Genomic DNA, 22,817 nt, shown 5'->3' on the forward strand with positions numbered 1-22,817 from the left:
CCAGCAGTAGCCATTTCGCTCTCGTTCTAACCCATATTCCAGCGGTGTTTCATGTATAATCTGCAAATGTCGGGTGTGGCACACGTTAAATCCTAAGAAAGGTGTAGAAAACATTATTTTTCAAGAAAGCTGAGATACAAGCGCGACAACGTATCTGTGTAACTACTCCAAATGGAAATTATTGAACTACAGTTAACAGAGAATCATTGAACACAGCATCCATTAGCATTGTAGAAATGATTATTCATTTTGCGGCGAATTTCGGAAAAATAAATCGGTATGCGAAGTACCAAATGAACGAAATGGACTAATTGAGGATAGGTTTACTCGTTCAATTGTATTGCTAAGGAAATTGTCTAGAACAAAGATTCTGCGGCTCCTTTTCTATCACTATCGGTGTGGCATTAGAAGGGCACCCAATGCATAAACAGCGTCGCTTCGAAGAGCTTGTTGCAGGCCGTCCGCGTATCCGGGGTAATGCGCTACGCTGGCTCCCCAACAGCCAACTTACCCGAACGCAAATCGAGTAATTGCAGTTAAGGACACTGGAATGGCAATTTTATATCACGGCACGGATCCAACCAGCCAAGACTTTATTAAATGCACGCTGCGCACTACGCCTTGATCTACCAGGGAGCCTAGAGTTTCTCGAACCAGTTCTTCTCTCTTGGCTCTGCGTACAGCTTGTAGTAGGAGTAGGCACAGTGAAAGGCGTGGATGCCGCCCGTGAACAGGCCGATAAGCTGCGGATATTGAAAAACGGATAAACGGAACTGTACTAATAAGCATCAGCGTCATCATCCCCCACATTGTTAACCCCGTGCACAGCAAGAAAAAGTCATTCCCAGCAACCGCCGATTAATGTTATGCGCCACATCCAGCTGTCGTAAGGGCCCATATATGCTTCCCGCATTGTCTTACAGCGCAAATAACTGGCAGCCTAGTACGTGAAGCAACCGACTGCGTCATTTTGACTGCCGGGCATTTAGGTTTGCGCTTAATATGTCAGCTTCTTCATCTTTTCTCATAAGATGAATTAACATCAATAAATTGGCGTCCTGCACGCTCAAAATACACAGCACCAGTTAAGAATTACAGGACTGCGCTTAAGTCTGCTTAAGAGCGCAAATGTTGAAAGCCACTTTACAGGACTGTTTTCATTGATTGCGTCACATTGTCTTACTAATATCACTATTGCTACCATCATCATTATCAACTACATGTCTAGTCATTATCATTTCTTACTATCACCAACAAAAGTACATCTGACTGCATAGTCACTGTCATCGATACTATCATTCTTAGTGTAGACAATGATATTATGATCTATTTCTCACGAGTCTGGCGTGGAGGAGTTGTTTGTGTACTCGGCTGGGAATGGGAAGGATAGTGTTTCGATTTCCGGTGGAGACAAGTACCCCTAGGAAGGACGCATTCTGATGAAACTTTCTGCGGACGCCACGCCCTAGCCAGGAAATTCTTTCACCTTAATACTTAGCTAACTGTGTCAAGGCATCGTAAGAAATCTAAAAAGAAATTAATCTTAACTAAGCGCGTGCTACATAATGCTTCTGAATATATATTCATTAAAAAGCCAAAACTAATAACGAAATATTTAACGATGGAAGAAATGGAAAGGTACTGGTAAACAAATTGTAAACTTTGTTTCTGCATGTATTGCGCAGATTATCCACGTTAAGCTGCCGCTCATGTTTATCAGATTTACGGAGTTTAGTTTTATGTATATAAGGTAGGCTGCAGGTTTCCTGTCTCTTGCAGGTTTTCTCGCGATAGCGAGGGCATGCCAAACAGCGGGGGACGAAGCTAAAATGGGTACTTGTTTACGAGAGCGTCCACTAAACTATTAACTACTCGTCACCGCTACTCTGAGCGCTGACATGTGGTTGGAAACAAAAGCACCAAGCAGCGGCGATCATGAACTCTGCTCTGCGCGCCAGGAGAAGCTGGTCATTCAGCCGATCATAGGTTTATACCTAGCGCTTCACCCACTTGAGTGTGAATTAGGGTAACGTGATCTTGTCAGGTGCTCACTTATCCATAGGTGATTCTACAATAAATTCTATGTCTGGGTTACGTGCCTTCTTGCTCATCAATGTCCCAAAACTTTGTTATGTAAGCAAATCAGTGCATCTCCAGAATTTTAAAGAATCAATGATTACAAAATTAAACAAAATAAATTGACTCAACGGGGTCATGCCAGAGTTGCACCAAAATTGCTCGATCTCTTCCATTAAACTGATTTCTGTGATCTACGTGAGTATCCGGATATCTTCTTCGCAAGATTGTTCTTACGCTAGCGTATAGTTTGCATACAAATGTTTGAAATTTCGCCTCTTGTATAAGCGATATTTGAGGCTATTAATGCCGACCGCATAAAAATACGTGAGCGCTGCGCCTAAAAAGGGTATGCGCAGCGTTGGAGAGGTAGATTTGTTAGAAAGGCTAAGAAACAATTCCAAAAGTGCATGCAGCCTCCGAATTATGCATGAAGTCGCTTAGGTATACCAAATTTTGAGGGGACCTACCTAAATTTTCAGTCACCATTGAGTTTAAGACGGTTAAATTAGGTTGGACGTCAATTTTGTTCCAATGGCATGAAGCCACATTCGATGGTCCAGGGGAGGGGGTTGCAAAGGTTTCAGCACAACTTAATTGAAATAAATTTGGAAGTCACCACTCAGTCGTTCTCAGTCTAATTAGGTTAGACACCAATTCAGGTCAAATTTTGGGGGTCCAGGGGACAAATTTTGTGTGGAGATTGACATTAGCAGATGACAGTTTAATTCGCAGTACTCATTAAATTGGACACTAAACAAACCGAGTTTCTTCGGTGCCGAGAGCTAATTTTGGGATCGGAAAGACAGAATCTGTGCACGCTTTCTGCCGATATGCTCTGCTGAAACGTTGTGTGGACGCCTTGTTTTTGTACTTCCGCATGAAAAATAAAAAAAGCGTCCTGCCCACATCACTGGGGAATACAGACGGTGGAAGCCTTCCTATATTTAATACATGATTGCAGCTCGCGAAGGGCATTTTAGTGAAGCTTTCCTATCAAGGCAGCTATATAATCCTGCAATTTGGATAATAACGAAAAATTTAATGAGAATTTAAACAAGTAATCTAAATTTAATGACTACCATTTAAATTGACTCTGTGATACATTGAAAGAATGTAGATCCTTGCATTCAAGCAGAACAAAAGGAGCTATATGCAGCCATAAATCAACCAGTTCATGTGAAAGCGGTGTAGTTTTCACTGCGGCCGAAGTCGTTTGGCTCTCTATTTGTTCATGCCTGCTTTCTTGCCCCGCCATGGTGTTGCAGTGGTTATGGCGCTCGATTACTGTGCCCAAGGATGTGGAGTCGATTGCCGGCCGCGGGGTCAATTGCCGGCCGCGGGAGGCCGCTTTTCGATGGTGGCAAGAAGCAAGGCGCCCGTCTGCTGTGCGATGTTAAGGAACCCTAAACGGTCGAAATTTCTGAAGCCCTCCACTACGTCGTCTCTCATAGTCGCTTTGGAACGTTAAACCCCCCCACACCAAACTATACCAAACCATGTGTACTCTCTTATATGTTTAAGCAAAGACCACCGGTGCATGCCGTGAATGGACAAGCCATTAGTACTCACAGCTTGAATCGACAGCTCGTGGGTTGCTCGCACGTGAAACAAGCAGCTCAAGATGTAGGCGGCAGCGCCCGTTCCTTGGAAGAGGACATACTGCACACGAACAGATCAGACGCAGACAAAGATGGCGTACAAGCGTCACTGATAACGAAGGCATGAGCGACGTTCAACTAAAAGGTACGAAATTCGGAAGATGAAACATGCTGCTTCATGCAAAATATTGTGCACTCTACAGTAACACAGGCTGCAATTATCGCATGTTGATTCATGAGCGGGTGAAAACTCAGCGCACATGAATATGGGGTATCCAAAATATCTCGGAACAAATGCTACTTAACAAAAAAAAATCTAGAGGAGATATCCAGGCTATCATCACACCCTGCTGTTGCTGTAAGGCAGGAGTTCAATATAAGCAAAGATTGGAACCGAAACCATGGTCAGCTCGCTCATTAGCATTTAGACAAAAATGTCTCGTCTTCTCTGCCTGTAAGGCCCGTGCTCTGTTCGGCCTCAGCGTTTGTTGGGTTGTCTTTACAAGTTTCTGTGCCGGACCCCCATGCCTGTGTTTATGTATATACGTATACTTGAGTTTTCGAACCATTTCTCAGCTGGGTGTCCTAGTGTTGAACAGCGTGTCGCGTTCTGGTTCCTAGAAGGAGATCATTAGCTCTAAAATGCGAGCTCTTCCATCGGGCCTCCTTGGAGTTTACTTTCCCTGTGCTACTGGCGACGGGAGAAGTCCTCTCCTTCTGCCTCGACTCGGACCCTCATTAGCGCGGTCTCCAGCTGTCCCGTCGCCCGAATGGGAGCGGCCGGAGGCCATAAAACCTGCGAAGGGGGGTCAGGCTTTCGTCGCACTGCTCTGTGATGTGTAGCGCATATCTGGTACACTTTACGAAGGTTTCCGAAGAGGGAGTTTGCGGTTGATGTATTTTTATTTTGACTTGTGGATAGGGGCACGCTCTGGGCTCATCTCAGGAGCGCGGGACTGCGCCCCAATCTCTTTTGCTGGAGCTACTCCTTGCGATAGTGCGCTCGCGCTGACCGAGCGCTGGGAGTAGCGGTTGCTTTAGAGCTGGTGCAAGAGGCGCCAGCTAGACTGCGCGGACGCGGAGTGCCTTGTTTCTCCGCTTTAGAGGTTGGCGCGTGCCGATCACGGCCAGTTTTCGTTCATCTCTGATTGTTGCTCCCTTGAGGAAGCAAATCCGCCTTGACTCTTGTATCGCCTTCTTGTATATAGTCTGTATGAAGTTCTCCTGTTCATTGAGAAGCTGCTCCACCATGTGTCATTTGTCTCTGACGGTTTACCACCGGGGAGACGACGAATTTTTACTCTGCCTGAACATACATATGCATGAATATGTATGCTCAGACAGAGAAGACGAATACAGCTAGCTAACTTATTCTACCATCCAACTTCTAGTTCCCTTCGTTGTCTCAAGAACTTTGTGGCCACTCTCGTACAGTGACACCGCTGAAAGGTGAGTTGCTGTTAAATCTGAGTTCATTATGTGTAGGATAAAGTACTGGCATAGCTCTTCACAAGCAATGACAAAGATCCTCAAAGATTTGTCTTCTGCCGCGGAGACACTATCAGTGCCTTTCTATAGGCGCCGGTTGCCGTCGTGGCATCCTGATTTCATCCTCTGCTCAAGCCAAGCCGAAGCGTATGGGGCATGGAGTACAGTCGACACCACCGAGATTTTAAAAAGGCCTTTGCATCACCTTCTCTCCCATCAGAGAACGCCATGACAAGCGGATGAGCGACAAAGGATCAGCCACTGAATCTGCGCGTACAGGCTTGGGTAAAAGGGCGAGATGACATCATGTGACTCGACACAGATTCGCGCTCGCACCTTCATTTGCTCGTACTTTATCGCCATCCGCCTGTCGTGACGTAGGCTGCTGGAGTGCGCAGGCCTTGTTAAAATCTCGGTGGTGTCGGTACAGCGCCGTCGGCAATTCCCTCTCTATGGTCATCGTGTCCCTTGGCATAGGTGTACTAGTAGATGTGAGTGGACCAATAGTAATAATATGACTTTATAGTGTTCCCGCCTAGCCCTTCGCCCTCCGCTGTGCCCCAAAAACTGCCGAATGTAGAATCGATATTTCCACCCTAAACGGCGGCGTTGATAACAAGGTGGCCTCATGGATATTGTGTTGCGAAAACGAAACCAGGCGGCCTCAAGTCGGAAGGCAAGCCAGGTCTAGCAGGTTTCAAGAACGAAACCTCCGAGCGCCGCTTTGGCCGTCAGTCGACCTATGTAACCTGAAATATACGGATGTCGTCTGTACTCTATAACGAAGTTGCCTAATTTTAACGAACGCGACATATTGTGGCGATGTTTTGCCGTAGTGACCTAATTAGTTTACATAAACTACCATACTACAACACTTTCTAATTACCTTAGTTTACCGCAGTAGCTGTTATAGTTTCCTACAATCTAATTTGACCTATATGAAACCTAATTTCACCTATATGGGGCGACAGCTAAACGTTCTGCTTCAAAGCCTAAATTGTCCACACTTGCAATATTCTTAGTATCCATGTTCTCGACTTCCCGTGACATGAGATTGCTTGATTGACTGCTTGCGCAATTTTTCATCATACAATACAGGTTACAGGCTCAGAATGCTTTATTTCATGCGAATATACCGTGATCATCCGCAGCCTCACGGTTACAACTGCAACTGCCTCTCCCATATTCCTCCAGTTAACCAGGTCCTGTGCTAGCCACGGCCCGCTTATTCCCACAAACATGCTGACCTCATACACACACTTTTTCCCGCCCTCACCTCACCAATTTGTTGCCCCTAGCTCCCATCGGTTGTCCTCTCTTGGCGCTACAAGTCGAACTCAGGCCTAGTTCTTTTTGTATTTTCGACTAAAATATGATTAACTCCCGCTTTCTCTCCGACCATTTGCAGTTGCTTCTTCTTTTTAATTGTTACGCTCATTGGCGTCCTTTGCCTTGTGAAAATGGAGTTAAATCCTTTTTTTGATCTTTCCAGCATATGCACCATATGTGAGCACAAGATACACCAGACATATTAAAATCTCTTTAGAGAGACACTGGCAAAACGCTATTTGTGATATGGGAGCACCTCAAAATGCGCTCCACCGCATTCCGAGCCTTCTGTATTTCTTGGTCAGGATTGAGTCCTTGCTTGTAATAAATAAAAGCACCTATTAAGGAATTTGAGCATCTTGCTACCAGTCGTAAATTGCTGTTTCCTTCCGAAGTGCTGAATGTTCTTTTATTTATACTTGGCAATGCACGCTTATCAGCAAATAGCACAGTAGTAAGTTACACTTCATTTTCTCATTCTCAACCAGCTCCACTTCAGGTCTCCGAATGTCTCCTATGAACATGGAATGAAATATCCCTGGAGGGTCTTCTAACGCTGCCTGGCGGTTTTATTACGTTCTAGTGGATGGCGAGGTTGGCAGTGGGCCAATATAGACACATATGATTTATTTCTCTGCACTCTGGCTCCGCAATGCCTACATCACTGCTGAGGTTTCGAATCACTGAGACACTTTCTCGTAAGTTATGAAAGCTATGTACGTGGGCAAGTTTGTGCGTTCTCCTCTATATCACCTCTTTAGTAGTATGTTTGGTGCATTCTCCAGGAGCCTTTACGAAATTCTGTCTAGACATGTGATTGACTGAAGTGCAAATTGTTCTGATCCAGTTGGCGAGCAAATGAGTAAGCTATGTATTCATCGGATACTAAGCCAGTCGGTCTGTATTTTTTCGACTCTTTGACGTCATCATAATATAGATCTTCGCAGCCTCTGTGAAACAAAATGATGTCTTAGAAACAAAGAGTGACTGACACAAGGGTATCTTAGGCCATATTGTTATGTTGCTGAGATCGAAAACGTCGGTACCACTGCTGTGCACATCCTCTGCACATGCCTGCTAACCATACCAGCAGCCATTATAGAAAAGCGTGTTCTGACACTAATGCTTACCAAATGGATTGCGGGCTCTTAAGACAACTTATAATTCTGTGCATCCATTCTTGCTGTCTTTAGGCCCACTATACTTAGTGTACTATACAGGTCACCAGCTAATGGATATAAGGCAATGATGGGCTTGTTACTAGACAACACACGAACAGTGCCAGTAGCCGTAACACAAGTGGCAAAATTACTCTTTGATATGTTGATCCATACGAAAGAAAGCATCACGGAACTTGTCTGGGATGTCGAAACGGAAACAACATGCTACGGGCGGCGCAGTATAGGGCGGCGCAGGCTATTTGGCCCTATTCTTCCTTTGGTATTTATTTTTCTTGTAGGTAGGTATCCTTGAGTGTTTTGACCAGCGCCTCTCATCCATAGCGGTGGCGTTGAACGTAGTGTATTAACGCACGTGCCATACAGAATGCAAATTTACATACGAGACGCGTATCAACTCTGCAATCACCCTCTCAGGTGCGGATGGAATGAAGGCTGCGATAATGCAGTCCCTCATGAGGCTATCAGGTACAAGATTTTTCTGAATGACGGGTACGTTGTGAGACGCACACAAAAGGTGCCAACAGCGCCTAACACCAAGAAAAATGATGAGGGCTTTTTACTTTTAAAGAACAGTATAATAATGATGATAGTTACATTTTTAAGATAACAATATTGATGTGATTTTAAACTAGTAGACCATGAAAGAAAGGACACAGTTTACGAGAGGTCATTATTTTACCCCATATGGATCTGGTAATTATGGCTGTGTTATGTGAGTAGGCTGGCAATTACTGAGCTAGAACAAGTGTTTTTTTTTTTTTTGCAGCAGCAGCAGCGATCGAGGATGGGCATATAAAAGCCCAGGGCAGTAACTAGCGCGCAAAAAATATCTCCTACCTCGCAAGTGGTCCAGCTAACTGCTTGGGCGACATTACCGTTACTATATTGTTGAATACTAGCGCGATTTCGGTGATGCTATCTACCGCTAAGCTCGGGTATAGCTGAGGCCAGCGCTTTCTTTCATTATTGCCCTGTCATGACGACTGTTATTTCTATAAGCATGAAGCTTAAGATCAGGTAGCTTAGAACACCAAAAACGTTCTCTCCCTAAACTGCTGTCAGTGATTGCTGAAATTAGTTGTTTATTTTGCTTTGTGTGCATTATTCCTGACTGTGCAGTTATGAAAATAGAAGGCTATCCGACCACCTTTTCACAGTTTAGCAATTTGCGCATGCATTTTTCAGCTCCGGGGAGATTACGCGCGTTATATGCCCACATTTCACGCAGAATTTTGTAGCTGGGCGAAATGTAGAACCCTGCTCCAAAGCTGACCGGATATACGGCGCGCAAGCGTTCTGCGAACTGCTTTTTCACTGACGTAGAAAAGAGCCGGCAGGTAGTGGGCCGATGTGGCACTCAGCATGCTGGAAAGCATCATGTAGAGGCTGTTGAAGCCGAAGGTGAAGGCCCACCCCGCCAAAAAGCGAGCCGAGCTCGTGTCCCTGCTGTCCATGCTCGTTATGCCGTACACGAAGAGGCCGCCCACCTGCAATGATTACCAGAAAGTTGACCATACTACATCTGATCATTCTGGGAGCGATCATCATCATCATCACCTCCTTATGCAGGAAGAGCCTCGCCAGCCTAAGTTTTCGATAAACCACAATCCTTGCCGTACGCATCCACCTGTATACACGAGCTTCCTTCAGTCCCTAAGTATCTTTACTCTCTCTCTACAGCAGCTCCCAAAGGCTTTCTGGATATCCTAAGTACTGCGAGCTGGAATATACAGTGTAGCGGTCGAAAGTATATCTTATGGGGCGCCTGCTTTCGCAAATAACCAACGAGTGGCGGCGCTGGTGTCGGCTACTATTGAACTCGTTTGCCCGCCTTGCAACGGCCTTTCTTTGTCAGTGTGCAAACAGCATCGCTAACTTGTTCGGCGCCGCGTGGCTGGAAAGAAAACAACAAAATATTCGTTTTCGCTTTGGCAGCCAGCACTCCTATTGTTTTGAGAGCAAAAGAGCAGCTGCTCAAGTGCTACTGCACCCCAAAGGTTTCTCACTCGAAATTGGCTCGAAACGAAATACGTTTCTTGGTACAAACGGATGCCCTCATGCTCTACACTGTACATTGTAATTCACTGTATCTTCGGCATTCGCGCAGCCCCTGGGCGCTCAATCGGATGATGAGACCCAGAATGGTGTGCACTACGGGCTGAAAAAACAAACTGTCTTCAACTTCAACAGCAGTGTCATCGACATATACAGAAGCTCACCAAAGTAAACTGATCAGGTGGTTTCCTTTCAACGTTTTAACCTGTTTCCTAACGGAAATTGGCAGCTGTGGTATAACGTGGCTGGTAATAGATACGAGTTCATTTTCTCATTGTCAAGCAGTGCTTCTTCATGTCCGATAGAAAAGGCGCTATTGCAGCTAGATTGTGATAGCCCTCTTCTTTTATTTACGTCCGCACCTGTAGCCAGGTTTCAGCAAGCAGAATTGCAAAGTACTATCGCGTGGAGTGTAATTTCGCTGCATACTGTTCAGAAGAGAAACTTTCTGAGCGCAAAAAAGGATTCGTTATAGTACTGGCTTCCTCTAGCTCTCTGCAATAAATAGTTACTGTGATTTTATGAGGTCATGGTGCACTGGTTTTATACAAGGCGGCCTTCACCGGCGTCTACTCCTTTAAACACAGAATGAATGAGCGTGTTTCGTGGTGAAGGAACAGAATAGATATAAGATGTATCACTTTGCCATAATCCATAATGTGCTAAAATTCAGTTTGTTAGCAATATTAATGAACGTGTGATTAATTAATAATTTGCAAGACCCTCCATCATCGAAGCATTCATTGGGGTTTAAAGATATTACTGATAAAAATGCAGAAGCGACGACATCTACTAGAACAGTGAATATTTTGTAAGAAATAAGTTATGTACAGAAGACTTTAGAAAAATAAGTAATAATAGCCTAACTGTAACGGGGTTGGAGTTGATAATAACTTGTGTTTAAGAAAGCGACACAATATTAGCGACAAATTAATGAATGGGATGGCTTATATATCCGACGGTCAGAGTCGTAGCAAGGGAGGAGGGGTGAGGTTGTTTCTGCATCAGAATACAACTGGAATAGACTGAATACTGCTCCCCCCCCCCCCCCCCCCCTCCTTCCTGCCTTATTTTCACCATGTTTCCTGGCTACGCCACTACCAACGGCACTTTAAAAACCCCGTAACGACTTGTACCAGCACTAAGGGAGTTTACGACGTGTTATCGACCTTATTCTTAAGAACTTGTTATTAATGAGCCAATAAAACACCAGTGTGGATTTGAATGGAAAGAAATAGCAACTGAGGGTAGCAGAATAAGTCATGGGTGTGAAGAAGATTTAGAGGGGATAGCGTCGTCACATCTGTTCCCGGACAGGGCTAATTCTAGATTATAGGCGTATAACGATAATTTCACAAAATGTCCAGTTCAAAAAAATTTCAAAAAGCAAACTTAAAGTATATCATTCTTGTCTGAAGCCTCAGCGAAGTTAAGCTCGCAGCGAGGTCTTTCCACTCACACCAGTCGCGTAGATCATAAAACTCTCTCGGCGTGTCGTGAGAACAGTTATAGGTCGGCACACTGAGACCGCATATATACTCACTATCTCCAAGAAGTTCAGGAACCCGTTGACTGTGCTCACGTAATCGTCGAAGCTTATGTGAAGGATGGGCCGCTCTTTCTTGAAGCCCACAGCTGACACTCCGTATTCTGCAGTAACGACAGGAACAGAAGTTGGTAAAGGAGCCTACATTTGTGCAAAACATGTCGGAGTATTATGGAAGAATACAACAACTTGAATCATGCTGTAAGGGTCGAGCACTGCGATGTCCAAGAAACGGGAAATTGAAAACTGCGTAAAACAAGCAGATATGACATCGAGCTTTAGAATTTTGTTAATGCGAAGCTTTAGCGCAACCTTTATTGTGGTACGTTGTACGGAAGTCGTTGTGGAAACGTAAAACCAATCGAAAAACATACTGAAATCTGTTACAGTTTCTCACATTTTCTTACAGCTTAAGTCGTTTAAATTGGCGTTGCCTACAGCTTTGCTTTCTAACCTGGAATCTGCAGCGCCAACCATAAGGAACCCTGAAACGGTACTTGAGGGTATATTCGAATGCATTGAATCCATAGAGGGGTCTTTGTGAGTATTCGGGACAAACTTGAACGCTTGAGCTGAGTTTATTATTTAGAAAAAAAAATTGAATTCTGGACCTGGCGACCAATCACAATCAAAATAGGCGACGTATCGCGCACGAACCTCACAGGTGACATCTTCGGGGCTTGGGTGCACCCAGTCATTGGACACTCAGAATTGGGTGGCGGAATGGAGCGTTGCGGGGCGCCGCTGCGACAAAGGAGGTTATAATGACTTCTAGAAGAACGGCTGACTTGACGAATTGGTGAGCCGTGACGAACAGTAATATAAGAGCTCAACAAAAACTTGACAAAGAGGAGAAGAGGACAACAACGGCGCTGTCACGTTTTTGTTGCGCTCTTATGTTACTTTTCATTATAATAACCTCCTTTGTCGCGATTTGTTCTCTTCATTTCTTTAAGCGAGCTGGCGTTCGGTGAATGAAAGTGGAGAGGAGGTGAATCATTTTGAATCGCCTTTATGTTCCGTGCTAAGGAAGCTAGTAAAAACTTTTGCTTTGCCCACAGGTTTGCTGGGATGCCTATCACTCGTGTGTGTTTTCTAGTTTTAATAACAAGCTTTGATTTGGGACCTTTGTTTGTGTATCCAAAGAAATACTCAATAAATTTCATTTGGTTGTAGTTGTCATTGAAATTTAAAATTTTCCTATAGGAAATTTTTCAGGGGGAGGGGGTGCTAAAGCTTTCCCCCTCCCCCCTCCACCCCCGAGCTACTATAGGCGCCTATATAATTCTATATATGCCGAATCGTTCGGAAGGGAAGAGCATTTTTACCTAGCTTCAAGGACCTACTAAATAAACTTGATTTGAAGCCAGTTCAATTTAAGGGAACGGCAATTGGTGGCAGCATACTTATATTTTAAATGTTCGACATTTTCTATACCTTATACAAAACCTCTGCTTTCACTGCCAGTATATCACCTCTTTTTCATTGGGACTCTGCAATCTATCAGCAGGGGCTAACAAAAATGTTTGCTTTCGACAATGATTTCGCAAAACATTTACGGCTGCAGTTGGGCAATGCTGAGTTACGCCCATCTCTTCCACAATGCTCTTCCATTCACACATTGACCGCATTTGTTAGCACGTTTGCGGCATGGTGAACTATTACGTTCGTGATGCTTTGAGAGTAAACATGGAAGCACATCAGATATGTTGAAAATGCAGTAAGTTTCTGTTCTCCGATTTTTACATTATTATCGCTTATAGTAGTATTGGGTCAGCGCCGGACCCCACAAGAACTCAAACAGAATAGATAGGTATAGGCGAAATATTGATGTCTGAGGGACATCTAATGGACGGCCTTAGTAGAATTCGAAACGACTTGAGTCTTTCACACTACTAAACTACTGAGAGCCCACTTGCTGGCTCGATTAGAATGCCGGCCTAATGCTTTGCCGCCACCATTCTATTTGTAGACCACAGCATCGTCTATATCGGTCCTTCTGTGCTTTGAGCTGCATGCTACAGTTCATTCATCCAGTAGTAATTCTCAAGAACGACGATTGGCTGCTCTCAATGTTTACACCTTCGTTCAGCGCTCCGCGTTCATTGATAACATCGCAGCGGAGTAAAGAGAAAAGGCAGGATGAGCTCGCATACGAGCTCATATTGACTTTAGTGCATCGTGTGCACATGATGAATTCCAAGAGATTGCATAAATAAGTACAGTACTTGCGCCTGTGATGTTCATCTTCTCAACCGCCTTCCTGGTCTACTTTTTAGTGATGTCGTCGGCTTCTTCTTCGTGGCACTCCGAAGCACCTCATGGATTTTGGATTTGGATTAGGATATGTGACTTCCTTTTTTTTTGTCACGGGTAGTTCTTGCGAAACCCAACTGACTTCCAGAATAGGGAGGCCGATCACCAAGTTTTATTTCAAAATGGAATGTTTTCATCATCATTGCGGAAACGAACTTTCACAAGTTTTCCAGCCGATGTATGTAGGGTAGTAATTATTGCCTGTGACAATGAATAATAATGATGACGATGAAGACTTCCTCACAGCTGCTAATACAGTGTGTAACAAGTAGCGCAACTTTAATCTGAGTTGCTATTATCCGCCAAGCTTGCTTGCTGACTTTCGTACGTGGCAGCCTACCGGCCAGTGGCAAAGAAAGAAGCCGAACAAAATTTGAACCACTGCGTTATATTACGTGTTCTATGAACACTTTCAAAAGCTCACCAGGTGAAAGGCATATCTGGCTTAAAAAAGAAATTTCGAACAGAATGGCTGTTCGGAATAATTGGTCTCCAAGTGGCCGCCAATCGGTATGAAATGGAAGTTCATTCACGGGGCCCACACACACACACACACACACACACACACACACACACACACACACACACACACACACACACACACACACACACACACACACACACACACACACACACACACACACACACACACACACACACACACACACACACACACACACACACACACACACACACACACACACACACACACACACACACACACACACACACACACACACACACACACACACACACACACACACACACACACACACACACACACACACACACACACACACACACACACACACACACACACACACACACACACACACACACACACACACACACACACACACACACACACACACACACACACACACACACACACACACACACACACACACACACACACACACACACACACACACACACACACACACACACACACACACACACACACACACACACACACACACACACACACACACACACACACACACACACACACACACACACACACACACACACACACACACACACACACACACACACACACACACACACACACACACACACACACACACACACACACACACACACACACACACACACACACACACACACACACACACACACACACACACACACACACACACACGCGCACACACACACACACACACACACACACACACACACACACACACACACACACACACACACACACACACGCACGCACGCACGCACGCACACGCACACACACACACGCTTAAAAACATGATTTTACTGATGTTCTGACTGGGAACCAGTGGCATATTTTGGATCCAGATGGGTATTTATAGGGCTTGGAGAGAGAGTGCTACAGTGCGCCTGAGTTAGACCCCTAAAGAAGAAAAAAATATTAAAAAAAGAAAAAGAAAGATACCAAAATGCACATGGCACGTGATGTCATGCAGTGTACTTTATATGCATATAATTTCTGGTTCATTTTGCTTTGTTCTGAACTTCTAATATATATATATATATATATATATATATATATATAGAGAGAGAGAGAGAGAGAGAGCGAAGTGTACGCTTCATTTAAACAAATATTTTATTGGACTCGACGTTTCGACCAGAAGCTGGCCTTCATCTCATCAGGAGTGCGAATGCAAGCGATTGGGGTAGGTTCTATATGCAAAGAGTGGAAAACGAAACAGGTGCGCAGTGGAGTACAATGGCATTGTAGTAGTGGGTGGGGTAAAAAGCATGTGCAGGCGGAGAGAGAAAGGAAGTGCAGGTGGGGAGAGAAAAAAAAGAAAAAAAAAAGACGGCACACGCATCCTATATATATATATATATATATATATATACATAGGGAGTGGGCTGAAGCTCGAATGGGTCCGGTAGGTCATAAACCTGAAGTAGGTGACACACGGTGAAAAAACAACACTTTAATCCTACGTTTCGGCCGGGGTCCGGCCTTTGTCAAGGAATGTTATTGACATTCCTTGACAAAGGCCGGACCCCGGCCGTAATATCTCCCCTGATGGGGCTGGGGCAGGTTGGTCACCGCCGCATGCGGCGGTGGCTTGCCTGTCACCGAATTTTTATTTGTTGTAAGCCGTCATTGCACCTGCCACCGCTTAGGTGGTGGACGGCGACTGTTGTTGCGGCGCGCGTCTTTCTCTCCTTCTTCCTTTTCTTTCTTTATTTTCTCTTCTGTCTGCACGAACCCGACCTCGGCGGCTGCGTTTCGATGGAGGCGAAACGAAGAGGCGTTCGTGTGCTGTGCGATGTCAACGCACGTTAAAGATCCCCAGGTGGTCGAAATTACTCCGTAGCCCTCCACTACGGCTCCTCTTTCTCTCTTTCCACTTTCACTTCCCCCTTCTTCCCTTCCCTTTCGGCGCGGTTGAGGTGTCCACAGAAAACAAGTGAGGCAGTTACCGTGCCTTTCCCTTCCTAGTAATCAATCAATCAGGCAGCGGAGGTGGCTCAGCTACAGAGCCAGTAGCAGGCGCGTGCATTTTCTTTTCCTTCTTCCTACAGCCACAACAACAACAACAACGCACAGCACACGGACGCCTCTTGGTTTCGCCTCCATCGAAACGCAGCCGTCGAGGTCGGGTTCGAACCCGGGTACTCTTCATAAACTAAGACAGCACTTTGCTGTTTTCACGGTTGCTTCCGCATCTTCAACCATGTGAGCTATCGCTCCTATTATCTCCGCGCTTCCAGCAGCCAAGCATGTCAGTCAAGCAAACAGGCGCCGAGGCGGGATTTCATTCCAGCCTGATACGTTAGTTTGATGATTGGACAAAACAACTGTAGTGAGGCAGATCATATGATGATGATGATGATCTGCAAGTCTTTAGCTACGAGACACTGAGGCCAGACAGAAGCAAAACTTTATAATGGTTTTAATCAAAGAAATATATTGATTTATATACCAGTTCAAAAGGGATAAAAGACAGGCTGTTTCGGAAGCACGCGCTGAGAAAGGACCAGAAATGGCCGGAACTTTTCCTAGGAATCCTCTGTGGTCAGCGAAGTCATGCAGTTTCCCGTAGTATGTTCCGGAGATCGAAGGTGAGCAACCCCCTCCAGAATTCTTGAAGCACTTGTGGTAAAAGCAGCCTTAGTGAACTGAAGATACCTCCCAGTACATCGCCAGCACCATCCAGACGTAGCCAGTGAGTCTCCACATCCGGGAACTTCGGTCCACTGTGATAGACCAGCTTCGTTGCATTGTCGCCGCTGCTTTCATCCACCTTCGGGAGAAAATTAATTTTATTGTTTAAAGACAGTGCTTATTGACATATATATTGCCCCTTTTCTGCTCGGTATTCTTCCCTTAAAGGCCGGTCATGCCACTGTCCATCAATATATTACAGCTTACTAGTGTGGCAGATAATACTGGACTTTAAATTTAAGCGCCCTAGCCACATTCCTTACTTCGAAATAAGTGGCTGAAGTTAACACCGCGAAGCTCCTCCCACTGACAGTGATCGCCATGTTGAAATGCTTTGTGACGTCATAGAGCGACACAGGCCACCGCATCGTCTACTGCCGGGCCGGCGCGAATAAGCTGCCGAAACAGTGTTCTGTGTACGCGCTTGCTAACATGAATCCCAATAGGTGTACTAAGCATATTTCTGGACACAGAACACACGCTGTAGTGAAGCGCTATTTACTTCTTGTCGACGCGACCGCCGCCATCGTCCAATGGGATCACTGCCCCTGCGCCGTAAACACCGGCGTGCCGTCCGCACCGGCCGTGCCTTCCACGGCAGCCGGCCGCGCCAGCGATACGAGATCTCTTGCGCCAGTGTCAGAAAAACATGCTAAAATTTGTTTTTCTCGTAATATTAATAGGCCCTCGAAAAAGGCATTTAAAAATAAATGATTCTTGTGAAATGCCGATCCCATACGTTGGGCGTTTTTGCTCACAGCCAGTGAGGTGCCCGTGTTCTTGTATACGCTAGATTCGCTGCTAAGGCGTCGCCAAAAATAATCATTTCCTTTGCTACGAAACAGTGGAGTTGAGAGTACAGAAGTTACAAGATCGAGTGGTCCATTTACTAAAAAGCCTCGCTGGTCTATTACAAAGTGCCGCCCGCTGTGAATTCGATGCGAAGTAATGAAGCCCTAGCGACGATTAGGGAGAAGCAGGCATCCAGAGCGCCGTCGTCCTTAGAGTCCTTCGCGCTCGCGGGCGCGAGTGACTCGAAGGACGACGGCGCTCCGGATGTCTCCTTCTCCCTAATCGTCGCCAGGGGGAGCCATTGATGTAAGCTTGCGGCGTCCAGTGCTGTAAGCTTCATGAGTTGATTGTCTACTTTCATGATGCGGCTACGACCAGACTTGGCCGTTCCATCTTAGTAGCATCGTTTGCGCTGCTCATTAGCAGCGCAAACGATGCTACTAAGATGGAACGGCCGGGGTATTGGCTGCCTCGATGTAGTGCGTCACCCCCAAATACAATACGCTGCTGCGCTGTCGGCGGTACCCGAAGACTGTGCAAAAGTGCCGTCGGGCGCCATTAAGTACATTGCGCATTTTATGCGTTGCTTGTGAGACGTGTTTCAGTGTACAATGAGTACGTGTTTCGAGCGGGTCAGCTGGGGCGCCTTACTTACCCGGGCTCCGACGTGCACCTGAATCCCGCCCACAAGATACCGATATTCCCTAGGTTAAATTTGCTAACAAAAATCGACGAGAAGCTCAGTTTGCGGTAACCTCAATAAATGGCATGACTGCTGTTTGGCCAACATTACCACGGTTTCGCTTAACCGCGGATGACGCTGCTCGCGCACAAAACATTTCACCGGCTGCGCGGGTCTCCAGATCAGCAAGCTGTTCACGAATAAACGAAAATACCAGTTTTAGGACTATCTGCTGCTATGATGCAGCTGAAATGTTGAGGTTTTGTTGCTTGGCACATTAAGATAAGATGCAATAAATAGTTTATATTTCGAAATTGGTATCATGACCCTTTAAGGTGAGCATGCAGAAACAGAGAAAGTGGAAAGTGTTTTCTCTTCACCAGTGAAGGGTGAAGGGCGGTAGTCCGATTACTAGAGCATGGGAAATATCTTTGTCGTATCCAAGATACCTGAAGTGTACCGTCATTGCAAATGGTTTGTCAGGAAAACAGTCTTCAAAGTCGAAGGAAATTATAATACTTTCCAAAAATGCAACCTATAGTTTTAAATGGTGACATGAACTTCAGCTCTCACATTCCTTGCAGACAAATCATCAATTGGCGTAAGGTGACCTTTCTTGCCCTATTAAACTATGGACCACGCAGAAAATTCTCCATTTTTGATGGAAGTTGCTGTGGCAAGCGGCACTCCACAATCCTAGAAAGCCAGCCACCCTCGATCAGGACGAAAATCCGTGCTTGGCTAATAAAGTGAGGTGGTCTCGGGAGTTCAGAAACATCTCTGGCCTGTCAGTGCTCGGCCAGCTCACGTGACGTTGAGACGAATTTCCTAGATAGTTTGGCAGCTGGGCCGGCAGGTGGCAGGTATTATGGCAGACGTCTGGTAAGTTGTGGCGTTATGCAGAGGTCGGCCACCTTAGACATACTGTTGCGATGTTGTAACGACTACACTAGGCTATTTAGCGGAGCATTTCTAGTAAGCGTCGCTAGTCACTTTGAGCGTGAGTAGTAAGCAATGCAACTGGTTGCTGCGAGTCACAGAAGAAGGGAAGAAGAAAGAGGAGGCGAAATGAGAAAAGAGGGAAGGAGGAGAACAAGAAGCAGATCAAATGGAGCAAAAAGATTCGAAAGACGCCAAGAAGAAGAAGAATACAGGAAGGAAGAAGACGGGAAGAGGGAGCAACGAGACTCGGCGCCAAGACGATGCGCAGAATCGCCGATCACTTCATACTGTTTGCTGTCAGTGCACTCACGTCGAGAACTTTCGAGTCGGACATTGTGAAGAATCTGTTTTGTAGCTTTCGCTACACATGTCCAGGCTTAACCGAATTGAACCGCATTCACGTTTTTCGAAACACTATGTTGAACGCTGTGCCTTTTAGTCTAGAGCAGACCCTCATCCGCTGATTTGGCTGAGTGACCAAAATGGGCCAGTTGAGTGTTTGCCATTGCTTCGGGTACTATCAATAACTGCAAAAACGCAAAAAAGATTGAAGGCGTTTAAGCTTAGCCTTTAAAGGAACAACATGATAGCGTTATTGACTCCAGTTTGCTGCTAAACTAAAGAATCGGCGCACAGACATGTGAGGTCCGCGCCGTTTTGCAACGCACGCGCGCTTAAAGTTTCGCTATAAAAACCTTTTGGGTCGGGTCCTTCGGCTGGGAGTACTCCGGCAATTACAATGACTAGGGCCCCCAGTGTCGCAATGTGAAAAGGCTGCAGGTAAGTTCTACTTTGTGACTTGTGTTTTAACTTTGGATAATTTTGCGCTCAATATTGTAATTTTGCAGCCCGCCTCCACCGACATACGGCCGCGTAGCACACTTACATCTCTTACAACTGTGTCCCCGTGGTGTGGTTGTAGCTTGACTAAACACTTTTACCAGCTCACAATACCTAACCAAATACATATTTTTAAAAAGAAAACTTAGAATAGATCCTCATCATCGGACTCATGATGCTCGCAGCCACATTTGTAGAACTAGAGAAACGTACTCATAAGACAGCTATTTTCATTAACCGTCTACTTTTAACTTCTTCGTCAATCACGGAAGCACCTTTAAACCTACATTTCTATGTGATATGGAACTGGTTTTCAACGCCCGTACTCTTGGACTCCTTTCTATTTGTGCCGTTGCCAAATGATCGTTATGGTAGTTAAATACTTTTGTTTTAATGTACGTTGTCTTCTGCCGGCATATAGATTCCATGTTAGGGTGGACATGTTTTGAAAGGTAACGCTCATTAAGAAGCAATTATTTGTCTCAGAGAAGTAACTTTCATTTTCTGTTCTTTGTGCGCAATAGTTTAGTTCGAAATCCAATACCGCCAACTCTAAAGGCGAGACAGGCTTTAAATTTCATTTGTCAGGATGATAGTTCAAAGTTTCAAGCATGTAAATCCGCTTATGATATCTTGGTAATTTCGCTTTCTCGCAACGCACATTTCTAAAACAGCATTGCTTCATGTGATATAAACAATCTCATTCTTATTTTATATGCAAAGAAATGCTAAAGTCGTTTTAATTTATACGTCTCAAAATGAAGCTCTAGGACGAGGCATATATTTCTAGTATATTAAAGCTAGGCTGAACCAAACTGTAAAAACATTTACGTCCCTAGTCTTTGTTTTGGTTGTAGTTATGCTAGGGACGCGTGCCGCCAGAGCAGTATCTGATAAAGCACTATTTAAATATTTATTTTAAATTCTGTAATTATCTTGTAAATTGTTAGTGACTACTTCTGCGCACGATTTAATGTGCTTTTCGTATACTCTCATAGCAAGGTTAAATTGGTCGGGAAGGTTTATTCAGTGCCCTTGAATGATGTTCAACTTCGTGTGTCACCTCCCCCCAACCCGAAATTCAACGGTGAAAGAGCGTATTTGAATTCGCTCCCTCTCGTTTTGTCACAATGCTGACGTCACACTTGCACAGGAGCACTGCCATGGTGTGATGCTACAGATCTGCCCTCAAGCGCTTTTAAAAAACCCGATAGACGGCGGCCCTACCGAGCCCTGTCAGCCTACCACCCTGACAGTAACGTTGCGTATTTTCGTTTGTCACTGGCTTTCAAACCAAATCACGGATTGCTCCCCGAGACGCGTGTAGCTGTTCACGATACCCGCCCTTGTTCCGTGCTCCCACAAACGGTTGCGTCGGCTGTACGAAGAAACGAAAGGCAGAGCCAGCGAAGTCAGAAACTCTCTTTACCCGTTCATCTTCGGTTTGGAGATGCGCGGACGACCAAAAATCCCCACCATGATGCAAATGGTATTACTTTTTAGCGCGTTTGACTTTGACACTTGCAAGCAGTTACTGCGGTTCCATACTACATATACCAAAGCCACCCCAAATGTTTTAAATTACATACATTTTTTCGGCATCTAACAAACAGTTTGGAAACTGGCCGTTCATACGATATTACTGAGGTTGCGCAAGTCATACAAATGCACAACTGTGACGACGAGCTCGTTATCTCGCATCACGTATTTTGTGTATTTTGGTTTGCCTTCAGAAAAAAAATTCATTTTATATTTCATGACTGCGAGAGACTGAAATCTCTAATTATACTGGTGTTTACAAGAACAGCAATAACACATACTAGAGGTGCGTTTCCCTGTCATATGCCTTGCTACTCAACGACTGAAGAGCACGCATTTTTTTTTATTACGCCACCCTTATCTCTCAGGCTATCAACATTTGCCGCCCTCCTCACATGACACTAGTCTTCACAAGACATTTTTTATATCTTTAAAAGCAACTTCCTGTCCTTCCTATTACTGGAAAGCCATCTCTGTTGTCTTTCTCTTCAAAGCAAATATTTTCTTTCTCAGCTCTAGTGTGGACAACAGGGATTGGACATTTACTACTATGCTCAAGTTGGTCCTAGCAAGTAATAGACATATACTGCAAAACGCCATGTAAATAACCTCACCTTGAATATAACTGTAACCTTTGCCCCAGCCTGCGATCTAGCTTCACCTTCCATTCCACCGCAGTACTTCCATGGGACAGTGGCCATCAGTCCAGGGCCTTCCGTCGCTAGATCCACTTGAACGAATCTTGAGCCGTCGCGGCAGTAGGTCTGTGGGGCACCGTAGGGTTTCAGTCTGTCCAGGTCGCTGAAGACAAAGCTACCAATGGTGAGGCCCGGAAGTACTTCTTGGGGCTTGCCATATGGAGGTGAGTACCGCTGTGGCAGTCGAACTGCTATGGTTTCCACCATGTTTACGAGGTCCAGATCCAGAAAACTGCATGCTGCTCCACAGGTAAAGACGTCGAAGTAGAGTGAATGTAACTGATAAGAACACATGCATGGAATGTGTACATTACACAAAAAATTTTCCCTCCTGTCTCGTAATGTGTAGAAAATAAAACCATATATTTCAAAGCTATTGTTTTATTTATTTTCTAAAATAAAAGCTGGACTGAGCATTCTTGTTCCCTGACTTTGCAACTGGACTTGATTTTTTAGGTTCGAGCTGGTAGCATTGGTGCTGAAAGGTTGGAAAAATCGAACTTTTCTGTTTCTTCACTGTAGCCATATTTTAACCTAGCAAATTATTATTTCTC

General features: G+C 45.0%; 2 protein-coding genes across 2 annotated transcripts; both read right to left on the reverse strand.

The window, feature by feature from the left end:
* Nucleotides 1-638: 638 nt before the first annotated feature.
* LOC146176491 (uncharacterized) lies at nucleotides 639-13,523 on the reverse strand. The gene is made up of 5 exons (XM_084581308.1): nucleotides 13,505-13,523; nucleotides 11,274-11,380; nucleotides 8,995-9,162; nucleotides 3,649-3,738; nucleotides 639-743 (listed from the first exon to the last, which is right to left on the reverse strand). The coding sequence occupies exons 1-5, from the start codon at nucleotides 13,521-13,523 to the stop codon at nucleotides 639-641; spliced, it is 489 nt and encodes a 162-aa protein (XP_084437434.1).
* A 3,107-nt stretch (nucleotides 13,524-16,630) lies between these two features.
* On the reverse strand, nucleotides 16,631-22,470 carry LOC146176492 (uncharacterized). The gene is made up of 2 exons (XM_084581309.1): nucleotides 22,180-22,470; nucleotides 16,631-16,849 (listed from the first exon to the last, which is right to left on the reverse strand). Exons 1-2 carry the CDS (start codon nucleotides 22,468-22,470, stop codon nucleotides 16,631-16,633), a joined length of 510 nt encoding a protein of 169 aa, XP_084437435.1.
* Between the last annotated feature and the right edge of the window lie 347 nt (nucleotides 22,471-22,817).

Source organism: Amblyomma maculatum, chromosome 10, assembly GCF_055883805.1.
Source record: "Amblyomma maculatum isolate TAMU_Amacu chromosome 10, ASM5588380v1, whole genome shotgun sequence".
In the NCBI taxonomy this organism is placed as follows: Eukaryota; Metazoa; Arthropoda; class Arachnida; order Ixodida; family Ixodidae; genus Amblyomma; species Amblyomma maculatum.